At 37.9% G+C, this 16917-nt stretch overlaps 1 protein-coding gene across 6 annotated transcripts in view; it reads left to right on the top strand.

Annotated features, from left to right (window-relative positions):
• The window catches only part of KLHL32 (kelch like family member 32), a 97021-nt gene that overhangs the window by 34673 nt on the left and 45431 nt on the right, over positions 1 to 16917 (top strand). For 5 of the 6 annotated variants that reach the window (XR_011336906.1, XM_069851153.1, XM_069851155.1 and 2 more), the window contains one exon: positions 250 to 348. The exons of the other annotated variant lie outside the window; for it this stretch is intronic. Coding sequence is in view for 4 of the 5 variants with exons in the window: in XM_069851153.1 (XP_069707254.1) it covers positions 250 to 348 (99 nt within the window). In the remaining variant the exon portion in view is untranslated. The remainder of the gene's footprint in view (positions 1 to 249; positions 349 to 16917) is intronic. 6 annotated transcript variants of the gene reach the window in all.

Genomic DNA, 16917 nt, shown 5'->3' with positions numbered 1-16917 from the left:
TTAGTTTTAAAGGTTTTAGCAGGTAATGTGGCTTGTGGACTCTCACAGGAAAATCTGCATAAAATCCATTGGGTGATTCAGGTGAATTTTTAAACTCTTTTCCCAACCTGCAAAGACTTCTCTACATGTCTAATTGTACTATTTCTGTTCTTTATATTGACTTAAATGTTTGAAATAACAAAGGCCTGTACTGTTTTCCACAAGTACTCTGAGTTCTACTTGACAAAACTTCCATTTTCTTCTTTACAGATCCTCTTGGAACCAGGGGTGATACAGGATGTCCTAGCAGCTGGGAGTCATTTGCAGCTGCTGGAGCTTCTTAGTTTATGTTCTCACTATCTCATTCAGGTGAGGCTTCTCTATCTGATTATCAGCCATTTCTGTTTGGTAAACTTTTGTTTCAAGCCTGATTTCAGTAGAAGAGTATTAGTACAATACCTGATGTAACCTAAATGGCAATAAACTAGATTTCAGGCGTCCTGAATTTTGAGTGTAATTTGGTTACCAGTTTGTGGTAGGTGCTTTCTCCTCCAATCCATTGTGTCCACTTCAGTCCTGAAAACAAGGATGATCCACCTATTAGTATCGGCACATGGGAATCTGATTCCGTTCTTTACCAGAGAATTTGCTTTCTCCTGCCTCAGTTTACCAAATGTTAAATATTTCCCTGTTGCGATCACGAGTATTGTGGAGCATTCAGATACATAAGTGTTCACAATAGAATATTGTTGCGTATTCTGGGGTGCTACTACTTCTCACTAAAGGGGTAGGGCTTATTACAATGCCACCTTATTCTCAGCTGGCCTCATGTCCCATAATGCTAGTTATATTATCAACATTGGGGCTGTCATTATGAAGCAACAAAATCTGAATAGAGCAAAATAATTTTTTGTGCTTGGCTGGAGTAGGACATGGCTCATGATAGTAACAAGGACATAGCTTCTATGTGTATCTATGATAAGTCTTATAAAAAAAATTTAGCCATTCTACAGAACTGTTTCCTTTTCTGTAATTTTTCAGTATTGTTACTGAAATAGGGTGCATTGGCTGTATCTGTGCAACAGTTGGGTGTGGAGATGCATGCCAGCACTATCTTTTCTCTATGTACTTTCCTTCCAACAGCATAACTGCCTTTGAACAGTCTGAGTGTGCTTGGCAACACACTGAGCTACTGAGTACCATAGGCATGCAGGATCTCATGGTTAATTGCTCCAGGATGTACTTAAAGGCTCTGTGACTTATGGGGAAAGAATCTGTTCTTTGAGCATTAGCCTTAGGGAAATCTTCAAACTGTATGTTCAGACAATGAGGAGATACTAATTTGTGCATTAAAAATTGATTAGAAAGTTAAAGGAGCTAGTGGAGTATTGCCATTTGTATCAGTTTGTTTCCAGGAATGTAAGGAGGGATTTAATTTTTCTAGGAAAATAGACATGGAATATAATGGAAAAGATGGGTTTTTTGAGAAACAAGAAATGTGAGATGCCAAAGAAGCCACAAAACCACTTGGCCTACCACTTGTCAGGCAGGCATGGGAAGGAGTTAGTGTAGTGAGAAAGAAGTCCAACATTGATAATCATATGGTGTATTTAATGCCTGAGCATGTCTCTGCAGCTAACTTGCTCTGTCTTTCTTAGAAACTGAGCCAAAGAGACCATTGCAGCAAAAAACCTAGGGGAAATATTAAAGAGTAGGGAAGAAGCTAGTGCTGGTGAAGTAGGGACATGAGAGGATTGCAGGAGAGGAGCAGATACATGCCCAGTATAAGTCCTTGTACTAACTTCTTCCATGATTTGTCATGAGTAGCCTCTGGTATTTGTAGCTCTTCCCTCAACACCATCCATCTTAGTACTTCTGATCCTGAGGTCACTGCAGTGGAAAGACAACTGTAGAGTTAGCAGTGCTTTGTATCTTGTCCTTAATTTGCAAGCCATAGTCAAGTATTTAGAAACAGACTGCTTATGAATTAAAAAAAAAACACAACAAAACCAAAACAAATGAATCAACCCCAAAAGTACTCCTCACCTCCCCAAATACCCCAGAGTGAGCAAACATTGTTGCCAAATTACTCTATAATTAACAGACCACTAAGAATTGTCTGGATGGTCTATGTGCAGCTACTCAAATGATGTGAAAGAGCTCTGTTTTACTCTGAGTAGTATGCCAAGGCAGGGTAACTGGAGCTACACTGGTGTGAAAATGAAAAGGAAGTGGAGTCCAGTGTCCAGATTTACAATGATGGAGGTAGCTAACAGGGTAGGGGATGAAGGGTAAGGAGGAGAATATGTGTTGGGAGACAGAGAGAGAGCAGTCGTAGTTCTGTAAAGTACTTTTGAATAAGAGTCTTATTTTAAGGTTTTGAATCCACATGGACATCTGTGGTATAACTGTAGCTTACATCATGTTGGACTCTAGACTATATTTTGCTCTTTTTGCCGTATTTTTTTACTAGGCTTACCCCAACAAGGCATGTGTGTAGACAGATTTCCGATCTGCATAGACTACAGTAAGAATTTGTCTGTCTTGTTTGTTCTGCAGAGTTGCAGTCCATGCGAGCAGTCAACCTTGAGTAGTTGTGTAAGCCTTTTTAGCAGAGGTCAACAAGGTGCTGAGCATAAAGACTGATATATCTTTCAGGGCCCAAATTAATTATATCAAATATCTGTTTATGTTCTACGTGCTATTGAGTGATTAAAAAAATGTCTATTGCTTTATTTTAGTACATAAATAGTAATTTACTATTGTTGTGTAATGATGACAGTTTTAGCTTGTTAGGATTGTCTTTAATTGTTTGGATTGGACCAAGCTTTTCCTCTCTAGGAGTCCTGCTCTTATTTTTAGAGCTTCTTCAAACTCATCTCTATCTCTAGATGTTCCAGCTTGTCAGTTTTTTGGAGCTCAAGACAGTTTCATGTCTTTGTGATACTTTTATCTGAGGCCTGTAGTTATTCCAAAGATTTCAATAAGGATTTTTTTTTTGCCACAAATGCAATTGGTGTGGCCCATAAACATGTCTGTTCCAAGGCATATTTGTAGTCTTTGAGATTCCAAAGAAGACTACCGATCTAATTCATCAAAGATGGTTATCAAAATGTCTAATTGTCAAAGATGATTTGCAGTGGGGGCAGATTCATTTCCAACCCACACTGACTTTTATATTCACCAATCCTTAAGGAATCCTCAGTTGTCTTAGAATAAACAAAATGTTATTCTGACTGTGCAAGAACTTTCCTCTTTCTTATTGACCAACCAGCTTAGAGCAGTTTTTTTGAGATTCGTCAACAAATTGGTTTCCGTAACAAATTGTTTGAATCACAGTTATGGCATTTTTGCAAAGAGTTTTTAATCAAACAAAAGACAGAAAAAAAGAAAGGAACATTCTTGTCCCTCACCCCCACTTAGGTAATATTCATCTTGAAGATGTTTATGATACCATGACACAATGGAAGTTTTTAACACTGCTAGTTTACTAAATGCATTTTGTCATCTATAAACCTCATATTATCAAATGTTCTGTAACATCTAATGTTGATTCCATTTTCTCATTGGAAAACTTACTCTCATTTTGGATTGGTAATTCACTGATTTTTATTTTTAAAATATTGTAGATTGTAGTTTCTGAACTTGCAAAGAAGAGAAATGCCTGAGCATTAGGTCTTCTAGCGCTGTGTTGTGCATGCTTCTCCCCCCGCCTCAGCAGTGTCATATCTTGAATTATGATTATTCCCCAGCCTTTGCTGTTTGCGGGGTTTGATTTTAGCTTCATTTATATAGGGGGACTTTTTTGAAGCATGCTGATGTATTTTATTTGAGATACATACATATTCATGAATCCCTCTGATCATATCATCTGCATAATTCTCAGGTGCTTTAAACATTGAAACAAGGCTTGAGATCTCACAAATCTGTCTCAACCTAAACAAAGGGTATGGCAATATGATTGTTCTTAGCTATGTTGCTACCACATAGGTGTGGGAAGGCTAAACTCTGAAGACTTGAACTCTGTGTATCTTGAATTGGGCTAGTGTCCATCATCAAACATGCAGCATTTGCTTGCAGAGTGCACATCCAGCTCTCTAAGACTCTTGTTTCCCGAGTTGTTCTTCCAGCTCAGAACAATTGTCAGTTTTGATTGAAGTTTTTCAAAAGAAGCTAAGGCAGTGAGCTGCAGTCAACAGTTAGACTTTGTTGAAATATGAGAACAGGTTATCGGAATGTCTAGGTTACTTTTTAAAGGTTTTAGCTCTTAGTGTTGTATTGGACTGTAACTACCCTACTATGAAATTGGAAAAGACAAGAGAGAGGTAGTTTATAAGACTTTGAATGTGATGGAGATCTGAGAAGGGACTGCTTGAATGGAACTGTAGAGAACATGCTATTTAAGTAGTGTATTTGGGGTGACCTATTTTGTACTTTAAAGCTAGTAAATGTTTTTCTGAAGGCTACATGACAACTTTATCATTATGCAAGAGAGTAAAAGTGTTAAAAGATTTATTCAGAACATAGGCATGTTTATGAAACAAACATTTCTGAGTTATGTAATAGATTGTAGATGTAAGAAGTTTTGTATTCATCTGTGTATTCAATACCAAAGACAGCCACAAACTGCAAATTATTTCAACAATCAAAGAGTCTTAATAAGTAGGGAATGCTATTGAGAATATGAGTTTTTAATGGAATTTCTTTCTACTGATGAACATCAACTCAACAATGTGTGGTTATAGCGTTAGTAAATATTTTTCAAACCAGAGGTTTATTTCCACTAGCATCTAGAGACCCGGGACATAAAATTGCTCATATTAGAAATCTTAAAGGTAAGTGGGTTTTCTGTATTTTTCTAAAGTCTGCAATTATTTTGCTTAGTGGAGCTCTATATAACTCCTGAGTTACAGTCAAGGTTTTAGGGTGATAGTTGTGAGTGAGGAGTTTAGAAATTGCAGAACTGTCCAAAGCAACCCACTTGTTTCTGAGAGAGTTAGGACAGTGCATGATTTTTAGAATTTACCCCCTTTAACTTTCTGCTGCCAGATCAGGCACATTTTGTGAAGAACAAATTAGGTTTATATACTGGACAGAGTCTGGGATTTCATTTATGTTATGCTTATTGATTGGATGGTTGCATATTTTCAATCCAACCTTATTAGAAGTTGTGTTAGCTGACTGTCCCTGTACTCAGTGCTGGAAATAGTTTCCTATTCTCACAGCAGCGAGGAGCAGCAAGTATAGCAGACATGAGAAGTGATCCTGATTGCCATTAAAGTTCCCCTGACTGTTAAAAACTGTTCTTGGGATCGTAAAAGGTTTTGTGTAAAGAGAAGTTAAAAATTTGATGCCAGTTTTCCCATTCATTTTAACTGCATTAAGTTCTCTGGTAAGTGTACTAGGTTACCTTTTAGAAACTTCATTACAGTAGATAGAAATCTGCCATGGGTATATCTGCCCATTTGCTGAAAAAGAACATTTTGGGTGTGTGATTTAAAATGACCCTGAAAAAACACAGCACAGTATAGCAGCAGTCAATTTGAGTTTTCTTGGAGCCATCTCTGTACTATATGCTCTGGATTCTTGTCTACCAAAGCAGACAGTGAGCAGGAGCAGGCCTGGAATGTAAAATTGGATTAATCAACTCACAAATGATAAAATAAGATTTCCTGGAATAATTCTTGGTAATAATTGAAGCACACAAATTGTCTTGGGACAGGGCATTTGATTTTTAAACTTCTACTGTAATGGTCAATGTAGGCTTATAAAACAATTTTTTTTTTTTTTCATGGTACATGAGCACCTAATGTTCTGGATTTTTTCTTGTACTAATTTTTAACTATTTGAATGTGCTTATAGATTGAAATATGTTACTGTTTTTAAAAGAAGCTACGAATGAATTTGCCTGTGAAATGAAAAGGAGTATGCAGGGTTTACATGTGGTAGTGTCAGGTCTCTAAAGTTACTTTGTCTTAAATCCAACTTCTTTATTTGGAATGGTGCCAACAACACAATCCCGTCTTTCACTAAGGTAGGCTCTTCAGAGATGAACTTATTCTTATACCAGAGATTGAGAGCATCACCTTTGTATTGCTAGAAGCCTCAACCCAGCTGGGATTTTAGCTCCTGTTTTTTTCATATACAGCAAATTAAAGTACTGGAAAAAAAATCTAAAGGTCATCTAGCAACCAAAGCTTGCCTTTTTTAAACTAATACTGACTTTTTAATCTAAGTACATGCATGCACACTCTCTAGACACACATCCCTCCTCTAGAATTAGAGTGAAGTTTTATAAAGCCCCACCATCAAACTTGAACCTACCGGTTTTATCCTGTGGTGGAAAGAGCGACCTTATCATACCAAGAATACAAAGTAAACAAATAATATCACCTTGCATTTTGCTGATGTTCAGAGTTATGCAAGCAGTTGTTGATGTGCTAGCCTGCTATGTTTTGAAGCAGCATGTTTTGTCACCTGTTGGTGTCATCCAGAGGGACCTGAACATGCTGGCAAAGTGGGCCTGTGTGAGTCTTGTGAGGTTCAGCAAGGCCAAGTACAAGGTTCTCCACCTGGGTTGGGGCAATTCACGGTTTCAATACAGGATGGGGGATGATGTGATTGAGAGCAACCCTGCAGAGAAGGACTTGGGGGTGCTGGTCAATGAGGAGCTTAACATGATCCAGCAATGTATGCTTGCAGCCCAAAAGGGCAACTGTGTCCTGGGCTGCTTCAAAAGAAGTGTGTCCAGCAGGTCAAGGGAGGTGATTCTGCCCCTCTGTTCCTCTCTTGTGAGACCCTACCTGAAGTATTGTGTCCAGTTTGGGAATCCTCAACGTAAGACAGCTATGGAACTGTTGGAATGGGTCTGGACAAAGGCTGCAAGGATGATCGGTGGACTGGAGCACCTTCCCTATGAGGACAGGCTGAGAGAGTTGGGGTTGTTCAGCCTGGAGAAGAGGAGGCTACAAGGAGATCTTATAGCAACCTTCCAGTACGTGAAGGGGGCCTACGAGAAAGCTGTGGAGGGATGTTTTATAAAGGCTTGTAGTGATAGGAATAGGGACAACGACTATAAATTGGAGAGGGGAAGATTTAGGCTAGACATAAGGAGGAATTTCTTCACACTGAGGGTGATGAGACACTGGCACAGGTTTCCCAGGGAAGTTGTGGCTGCCCCATCCCTCAAGGTGTTCAGGGCCAGGTTGGATGGAGCCTTGGGCAGCCTGATCTAGTGGGAAGTGTCTCTGCCCATGGCCAGGGGGGTTGGAATTAGATGATCCCTAAGGTCCCTTCCAAATCAGACCATTCTATGATTCTATTGACAGTCATTAGGAAACTTCTTGCACAAAGTTCAAAAATTACTTTGGGAATTTATCTCCTCTCTCTAACACACAAATACATTAGGGAGATACAAGTCTATATATATATGAAACGTGAATGCACTAATGAGGGTTCCAGCCAAGAATGGGATTCAGGAAAAAGATGTTGATGGTTTTTCTCCATTTTTTTGGTTGGTGTCAGTGAGGAACGTAGTACTTGCTCACTTTGAATCACATTCTTATTTTAATCCACTTGCTGCTATTTGGCTGCAATGTGTTAGTGGATGTTCTGCTCCTGGAGCTTTAACTGTTAGAGAAAATGGTGCAACTAGGGTCAGGAGCCCGCTGAATGTGTGTGTGTGTGCACTGCTTTTCCCAATGAAGTAATAGTTGGCAAAAGTGTATTGGAACTGCTGATGTATGTGTGAAAATGATGCTGGAATGTCTAGGTTTACCATTGCTGGCAAGATTAAACCTCCCAAGCTGTCTAGCTAGTTGTATGGATACACATTGCTCGTCTTCTGTACCTGAGCCGCAGGAGGGGTCACAAGTTCAGAAGAGGCAGTTACTGCTGCATATTCTTTTACTTTGCAGTTTCTGCGAGGAGGGGAGAGCAGCTTTGGTGTGTGTTTTAAATAGGAACAAAGAAGCGATATAGCTTCACTGCTTCCCTCCCTGCCCTTCTTGTGTTGTCTTTCTAGCCAATGTGACCTCCGCACCTGACCTTTCTGTTCCTTAGCCCCTGAAAGATTCCTGCTTCTGGATTCTTTCTAGTCTTTTTATAAAGCTATAAACTGGCTGATGAATCCTGTAATGCTTAGTGTACAAAATTCTTCTTTTTAATTACCATCTGATCAATACTAATTTTTTATATCTGTGTCCCTGTCCCCTCCCCACCCCCCCACCCAATGTCTTTAGCTTTTAATTCTCCTTGCAGCTGAGGCAGCTTAGATTCAAGAACCCCCCCTAAATGGCATTATTTGTAATAGGGCAGTGCAGCTACGCTTATCTGCCGGTGTCCACGGCGACACGCCCAGTTAGCAATCTGGCAGGAAAATTTGTTTGATTGCAAGAGGTGAAACCGGAGAGGCAGAATGAGCGGAGCTGAAATAAGGCAGTGGGGACCCTTCCTCCCCGGGCATGGGCGGCAGGTGGCAGTGTGAGTCCGTAACAGTGCAAGCAGAAAAATTCAAGCTAAAATCAGAAAAAATGAAAAGAAAAATTATTTATTTTTACTCCGTATTAGTCTTCTGACCTAATCAGTAAAAAAGTCATTATTCACACAACACTGGGCAATATGCATTGTAATTTTTAACAAATAATAGGAAACTGTTAATGTTTTCACAGGAAATACAGTTCTGTCGTGTGCTGCAATGGTCATTTATCACTGCACTTTGTGAAATCACTCATTTGTTCTAATTTGAATGTAAATGACTCTAAGGTTTTACAAATAAGGTGACAGACTCACATAAATGTAATTGCAGGGTTCATCTCTCTCTTTTTATATATCACTCATTAAGTTATGAATTAAATACATCGTATTAAACCAGGGGCATGTCCAATGATGATATTGTAATGGCAAATTACTCTGTGCTATTAGAGGTGTATTTTTTATTCATGGACATTAATTTGTCATTAAGCGGCATTAGTTTAGCACTTTTATGTGGAAGACGTGACCTGAAAGAGGAGACTTACAGCTCTAATGTGAAAGAACAGGAATGCAGGCACCAGATATACAGAGGCTTTTTCACCTCCTGTAAAGAAGCTGAGGGACATTTTATTTAAATGTGCTTTGATCTAAAGCAATTTGAGTTGTGTTAAACCATTTTAGCAAAGGTATTTCTGAAACATGAAAATGCTTTGGCTATGAAGTATTTATCAATATGAAAAAAGCTAGAATGCTAAGTACAAAATGGTGACTATAAATCATTTTTGACCTATGAACCTGAAGAGAACATTGGGCCTGAAGTGAGTTACAATCTGATTTTTATCTCGGAAGTATCACTGTGGCAATGAGTTAGTTGTCCATTTTCCCTTTCCTCTGTACCAGCTTAGCCAAAGTAGAACTGATTTTTTTCCTTCTTAATATAAAGTAAATATCTTTTACCTCCTGCTTACTTGGTATTTTTAAACATGCTATTATTATTTTCACAGGGATCAATTTCAAGTTTGAAATGTTAAGCAGGAGCTGAATCTTTCTTAAAAAGATGAGTGAGAAAATGTGTTATTTGTTGGAATTTGAAAGGCAGCTTGGCACTTGAAGTCTTAAACTGAGAAAAATAATGAATGACTTGGTCTGCTCCATCCTGAAAAGAAATTAATAAGAACTTGTAAGTTTTATTTTTGTTTTGCAGTCAGTTGAATAGAAAAGACTATCCTTTCAAAACCTTGTTTACTTAATAGTGGAGGTGGACTGAAGTCATAGGGATCCAAGTTGATTAATCCCGCAGTTTGGCAGTATTTGCATTTTAGACTTTGCTTCAGACAGTCTCTTATTAAAGACAAAAAACCTGAACTTGATACAAATCTATGTAGTTATCTCCCCTTCCCCCCAGTTATATGTTATAATTTTCTGGTGGCTTAATCATTACTGTTTGATCTGAACTGTACACAACACACCCAGCTAGTGTGTTGTGCTAGTTAAGAAGAAAGATTTGTAATGAAGATGACCTGAGCCCAAAGCATACGTAAGTACCTTCAGAAATGGAATTACTCAAATTATAATCTAGTTTTAACTACTGTTAATTACTATCTCAGTAGTTAATAGAGAAGCATTTTTTTGCTGAACCATTTCAGTTTGTAGGGGAGCATGAAGAAGAAAACAAGTTCTGGGTAAGGATGTAGTAAGTATTTCTCGGTGGGGGAAACAAACAACATTGGGGGGAGTGTATGTATATATATATTTTTATATATATATTATAAACTGATGTTAGTGTTTTGCATTTAGGTGTGGTTGAAATCTTTGAAATTTAAATGTTTTAGCAACATTTCTCATTAAAATCTGTGTTTGAAAAGGACTAGTTTTTATAACATTGCGTAGAGTAATCATCAACTAAAAACTTTTTCAGTTAATTAAAACTTCTTCTGGTTAATTTTAAAAGCAGTGACCATTCTTGTCAGTTCAGTAACTTCAAAAAGGGTGTATTTCTGCATTTCTATGTCCTAAAGGCCCTTCCAGTTTTTTGGTAAAAGATGACTGGCTTCACTTCATTCTGATTGTGTTTAAAGTAGGGTACAGAAGAGGGGCCCAACATATACTTAAAGAGGTTGAGATTCTAGCAAGCATCTGTAATTGTGAACACTTAGAAAATGGGCCTAGAATAATATATTCTGCTTTTAAAAATGGTGTCTTCAAGGTGAAAACTTAAAGCCAACGACAGTTTTTGTCATTTGATTACATCTTACATGATGCATTGATTAAGTATTTTTCTTTTCTGTATTACTGCGGAACAAAAGCCTTGGTGGTAAAGCATGGAGTTCTGATCATTAGCTGTTTGAGATCAGGAAAGCATGAGGGTGCTGAAATTTTTTTTTTATTCTTGATAAGAACTGCTAGAAACTAAATGAACAAAAACTGTCATGGTCTTTGAAGGCTTATGCCTTCCTGATGCTTAGCACCTTCAGCAGTGTGAACATTCACCTGTTAGTTCTGGGAGGACGTGTGACTTGTTTGACACTACTGAAGGTCAGATGTAGGAACTGTCAATTGGGACATTGAGTCAAGTTCCATTTTTTACATTTGGGCTTTGCCCTTTGAGTTTTTTTTTGAGAGTCATATAATTATTTCTGACCAAGATAGTGATAAGTGAATCCTCAGTCAATAATACTTAAAATACAAGAAAACCCCCCTCGATTGTAATACATACTGAATTCTTTTTTTTTTTCCTTTCAATTCAGCGATGCTTCCAGATTTTTTGTCTTTCTTTTATTTTCTTCCTGTGTGTGGACAACTACTGTCCCTTCTTATTCTCTTTACCTCCTGAAATCAGTTTTGATTATCATGTACTAAGCCTATTAATCAGCACAGCTCCTAGTCATGTGAAAGAGGGGTTCTTTTCACTGCATAAATTTAGGGACAGAATGTTGTAGAGGGTTTTATTTTACTGAGACATAAAGCTTACGCAAAACATGTTACAAATATATTTCTGATGTATTGAGCTATATAAATAACTTCAAATTGTGTTAAAGTTGGAAATTTGGAAGAAAATAATTATCTAACTACTGCAACACTGGAGTGGGTCACAGGCACTTCAGGTTGTTTTTCATATCTTCTGCATCAGGGGAAATCTTAAATTATTCTTCTGCTCCTTTTTTCTCTGTAAAGTGAGAATTTGCCTTGGTTTAATGCTGTGAGGAAAAAACTTCATAGTGATTTTTGTGGTGAGGGCAGATATTGCAGGAATGTGGAGATACCTGAACAAATAAGTTTTCCAAATAAAATATCTTTTGCAACACCTTTAATGTTGTCTTTTTATCATTCACCTGCTTACATTCAGATCCTTTTAACTGCTGAGTACCCTCATATCTTCCTGCAGCTGCAACAAGTCTCTTACTCTTCAGAGGAATATGAAACCATATACCTTCAGAGGTCAAATGTGCAAGTATTTCTTCCTTTACCTGTACAGACAATTGGTGAAAAACTTGTTTTATTGCAGTCATTTTTTTCATGCAAAGTTACAAAAATATTCATAGTCACACGAAGGCAATGCAAACAGTCCTTGACTTCCTAGTCCTGCAGCCAGGGTAATTTTATCCTACATTCATGAGCCAGAAATTATTTTTTTTGACAATTTTGTCAGAACTTTTTTGATTTCATATATTCTCTCAGTTCTATAAATATGTTTGCTTAAGATCAAATCCTCCAGGAATCTTTCTTTAAATGCCTAGAGCTGAGCACCTTAAATATTTCAAGGTTGGTTTTCCAACCTATAGCATTTTCATGTCCTTGAAGTACAGATTTCAGAACTGGGACCAATATTTGAGCAGTAGCCTTAAAAATGTGATGTTGAACATCAACAGTGTTTTTCCTTTTATTGGACAGTACTCAGTGTGCATTTTATGACACGAGTCTTAAATTTTTTTTGCTGCAGCGCTGTTCTGAGAATTGCTGTTGCTAGTGATGACTGCTTCTTAGTACCTGTAGGTGTTGTTCCAAATAGAACCCGGAATATTTTCCATGTCAGCTATGTTATTGGATCTCAGATATGTTCTTTCAGTAATATGATCACTTTGCCAGGACACCAGACAATACTCACATTCTGTACTTGGCACTGGTGGGACCGCAGCTCAAATACTCTGTTCAATTCTGGGCCTCTTGCCACTAGAAGGATGTTGAGGCTCCGGACTGAGTCCAGAGAAGAGCAAGGAAGCTGGTGAAGGGGCTGGAGAACAGGCCTTATGGGGACCAGCTGAGGGAACTGGGGGTTGTTTAGCCTTGAGAAGAGGGGTCTGAGGGGAGACCTTATTGCTCTCCACAACTACCTGAAAGGAGGTTATAGAGAGGAGGGAGCTGGCCTCTTCTCCCAGGTGACAGGACAAAGGGGAATGGCCTCAAGCTCTGCCAGGCGAGGTTTAGGCTGGACATCAGAAAAAAAAATTTCACAGAAAGAGTCACTGGGCACCGGAACAGGCTGCGCAGGGAGGTGGTTGAGCCGCCTTCCCTGGAAGTATTTAAAAGACGGGTGGGTAAGGTGCTTGGGGATACAGTTTAGTGGTTGATAGGAATGGTTGGACTTGATGATCCTGGATCTTTTCCAACCTAGTGATTCTGCGTGTGTGAATCATTTTATATATTCCTTATACATGAACGCCTCCCCTGTTCTCTTTTAGACCTAGAATGTTAACATTAGTATATTGATAATTTTGGAATACGCCCCCTGTTTCTCCTTTAGCACAACACCATGAGTGTTGGCTTTTTTTTAGTTAGTTGGCTATCCTGCTATTATCAAGCTTCATGAGTATTCATTTACATTTATACAGAGCACTTGGAGGAACTATCACCCAACTTTGTTCTCTGGATTGTGATTCTAATTCTCCTGCTAGATTGCAGTACTGTTTGCCCATTGTTATCTCTGGGCTTCATGTCTAGATCTGCTCTCATTTTCTTTGGTCCGGGGATTTTTCATGCTTCTGCATTTGCAAGTAATAGTGTCTTTCTTGTCTGCCGCAGCTCCACATTGAATCCTAAACAGCACAATACAAACAGACTTTCAACCTTCAGGTTTTGTCGTCGCTGTGATTTGGTGCACAGTGGGCAATGATACAGACAGTATCTAGTTTAGCCATGGAATAGATTATGGATAGTGCAGCTAGAATGGGATGAGATTTTAGCTGCAAAGTTCAAAAAATTGATTTCTGAGCATATCCAAACTATTTCTTCTTCTAGAGGCTGATGAAGGGGTTCAACAGAAGTTTTTGCGGTGACAGCAACTCCTGTAATCCATTTCCATTCTGAATATTTTTACTGTGGAAGACCAATGGTCTTTTCCTGTCAATGTTCTTAATGGTGTGTAATATGCTTTTTGAGAGGCTTTCAGGAGATTTTAAAGAGATTCATCTTAAGGCTGGAAAACTTCAACTTCGAAGTATTAAATGTTATTGGAAAAAGGCACTGGAAAAAGGAACTGCCAGGTGCCTAGCTTAACAGATACGTATATATATACCTCTCCTAACAGATGTTGACTTTTTTCACTCTCTTCCACCCCTCCATGCTCATAGTGGAGATGGGGATTAACAATGAAAATCACACTTTAACTTTTTTTGTACTTTATATTGATTTAAAACTTACTTTGTTTTTCAGAATATTAAGGGGATTTCCTTGCTTACTTTTGAAACAAATCTTAAGAGAAGTATTGAATTATTTTTGTACCAGGACAAATACAATATCCATTACTCAAATATGAGCATCTTCAGTAGAATCTACTGCATGTCGGTGGATCATACTCAATTCCCATTTGTAACATGTCATATTATTTCTGTCCTACCTGGCAGACATAAAGGCTGTTACTGTACCTCACTTGAGGGCCAGGTTTACAGAGAATTTTGTGTATTAAATCATAAGCTGGCTTTGAGCTACTAATGTGATGCCATCAAGAAAAAGACAATTTGTGTCTAGGGTATGTCATGTAAGGTAGTTTATAAAGCTAAGGAAGTATTAATGCTGATGTACAAGGTCCTGCTGAAAAATCACAAATACTATGAAGATTTTGCCCATGCAGAAGTAAAAATGAAGTCAAACTGGGAGTGGTGTAGGGCAGCTAAAATGATCAGGAAGGGCTATTTTACATGAGGAGATTAAAAGAGCTTGGCTTGTTTAGTCTTGCAAAATGAGGGCTGAGAAGCAATACTATTGCTGTCTGTAAATATATCAAGGGAATAAATACTGGGGGTGGGGAGAGAAGGGAGAGAGACAGTCTTGTTAAAACTAAAAGATAATGTTGGCACAGGAACAAATGCATATAAACTGTCTCAGTAAATTAAGATGGAAATTAGGAGATGGAGTCTCAAAATCAGCTGAGCCTTCTTGTAATAGTAGTTGGGAGCAAGAACAGAGAGAGTTTTAAGATGGATCTTTCTTAATTTATGATAGATGAATTGATGAGCTTGTCCAGTGTAGTGGGGAAATAGGTTTCCATTACTGTATTCTCATGGTCTTAAAAAGTTTATTAGAGTCTGCAAAAGAATCAGAAGCAAAAGTATTGTACAGTCCTATTTTTCTTGATACTTCTTGTTGACGGTGCTTATTTTTTTTACCTGCTGCTCCTGTGAACTTTGGCTTTCTAAAGGACAAAATTTGCTCTGTCTGGGTTTGACAAGATCAGCAACAAAAAAAGTGAACTTTTACCATAAAAGATTGGTGGTGATTTACAGCTTTCCTGAAGCACTGTAGTAACTCTGAAGAGGTAGCAAAAATATAAAGTAATTAAACATTTGTAAAGACTGTGTACCAGTGTTTTGTGATTTCTGCTGGAGTAAGGAATGTAGGATTATGTAATTCTTTGTAACATTTGAAGAAAAGACAGGCTCCTGTAGGTGGTAAAAACTGTAAACAATGATAAATCTGATTAATCCTCCCTTTTGGGTTTCTACTCTCTGAAATGTTATAGAAGCACCATGTGAAGGGTTAGATGATCTCCGTGTTCCATTTCATCCTTGTATTTTTATTCGTTAAACAATACCCATTGCTACAGTTACCATGCCAGGAATGCCTAACAAGATGTGAAACCAGGTGAGATGTGAAACTTTTCATTTAGGGTTGTATTTTCATTTGGTGAATTTACGTGCCAGGTCAAGCTAAAAAATGAAGAAATTAAAGAATTGCTCACAGCTGCATCTGTTTAGCAAGGGAAAGCAACTACAGAAACCTCTGCAGGACCTTACCTGTGTATGTTCCAGTGGTACCATGAAACTTTCACTGTGTGGTCTTAATGTTTTATTAATATATTTCTTTCCATGATAGACATAATTATGTATGCAATATATAAAAGGTACGTAAAATTAGGGTCACTTAAAATATTTAATTGGATTGCCATGTGAAAATATTTGTACTATTTTATAACTTAGGATAATCTATCTGAGATTTTTAGAAAATGTTTACTTTTTTGGTTTTACTTTTGAGCCTGCGTATGGAAGGTTTTACTTTCTTTTTCAAAAACCACACGTATTTCTCATCACGTGAGCAATCTGAGAATGTCATGTTTTTCCACTATGCTTGTGGAGGTCACAGGCTTCCTCCATGCCTTCAAAGAAGGTGCTCACTAGGACCAGCCAGCAGGATTGAAACTGAAAACTAAGCAGATACAGGGAAATACTAAGTGAGAAGGGAAAATAATTCTCATAGGGAAGAGGGAAAATACTAGGACTGAAATATTTTGATATTATTGCTTTTTTACTTAGCCCAAGACCTACTTTGAAGTAACAGCAAGGATGCAAAATAACTTTTTATGCTTAAAAGAGAAAACAAAAGCAAGATTTTCAGAAAGTGTTGAGAAAGCAGTCATCTCCAGAAAAATGGCTTTTGTAAAATGTGTCAGTAAAAAAGCCATCCTTTACTGTGCCATCTACAGTCTGCATTGATCTTGTAATAAATATAAACGCAGTTTTATACATTGTAGAATTCTGACCCAGCAGTTGCACTGTGACCAGGCTTCAGCAAAACGTCTTTCATGGTTCATCTTGGGTGGCTTTGGTGTTTAGAGGAAGAAAATTTCAAATAAGATCTAAAATATAGTTTCGTGGAGGATTTGTGCTCATGCTTGGTATGAAATAGGTATGTCTGTTGCTGTGCTGTTGCCTACATGCATGATCTGTTAGTTCTTAGGTAAATATGTGGAAGTTTGCAGAACTGGAACCTTTGGTAAAGAAAGGAAGAGCTAGAAACAGCAGAACTTAATTTCTATTCTCTTAAAATTGTGTTTATCCCTCTTGTTGTCAGACAAGTATATTTTTGTCACTGCAATTCTTCATTTTATTACTATTGCTTATCAATTTAGAATCTATCTTTGCTATAATTTACACAAAGGCTTTCTTCTGAATGGTGCAGCTAAGTCATAGTATTTAACATAACAGAGGAACTGGAGGACTTGGGGTCAGGACTCTGCCGTGCTAGGTGCTGCTT

This window comes from Phaenicophaeus curvirostris, chromosome 2, assembly GCF_032191515.1.
Source record: "Phaenicophaeus curvirostris isolate KB17595 chromosome 2, BPBGC_Pcur_1.0, whole genome shotgun sequence".
Lineage (NCBI taxonomy): Eukaryota > Metazoa > Chordata > Aves > Cuculiformes > Cuculidae > Phaenicophaeus > Phaenicophaeus curvirostris.
This window is presented reverse-complemented; position numbering and strand designations above follow the sequence as displayed.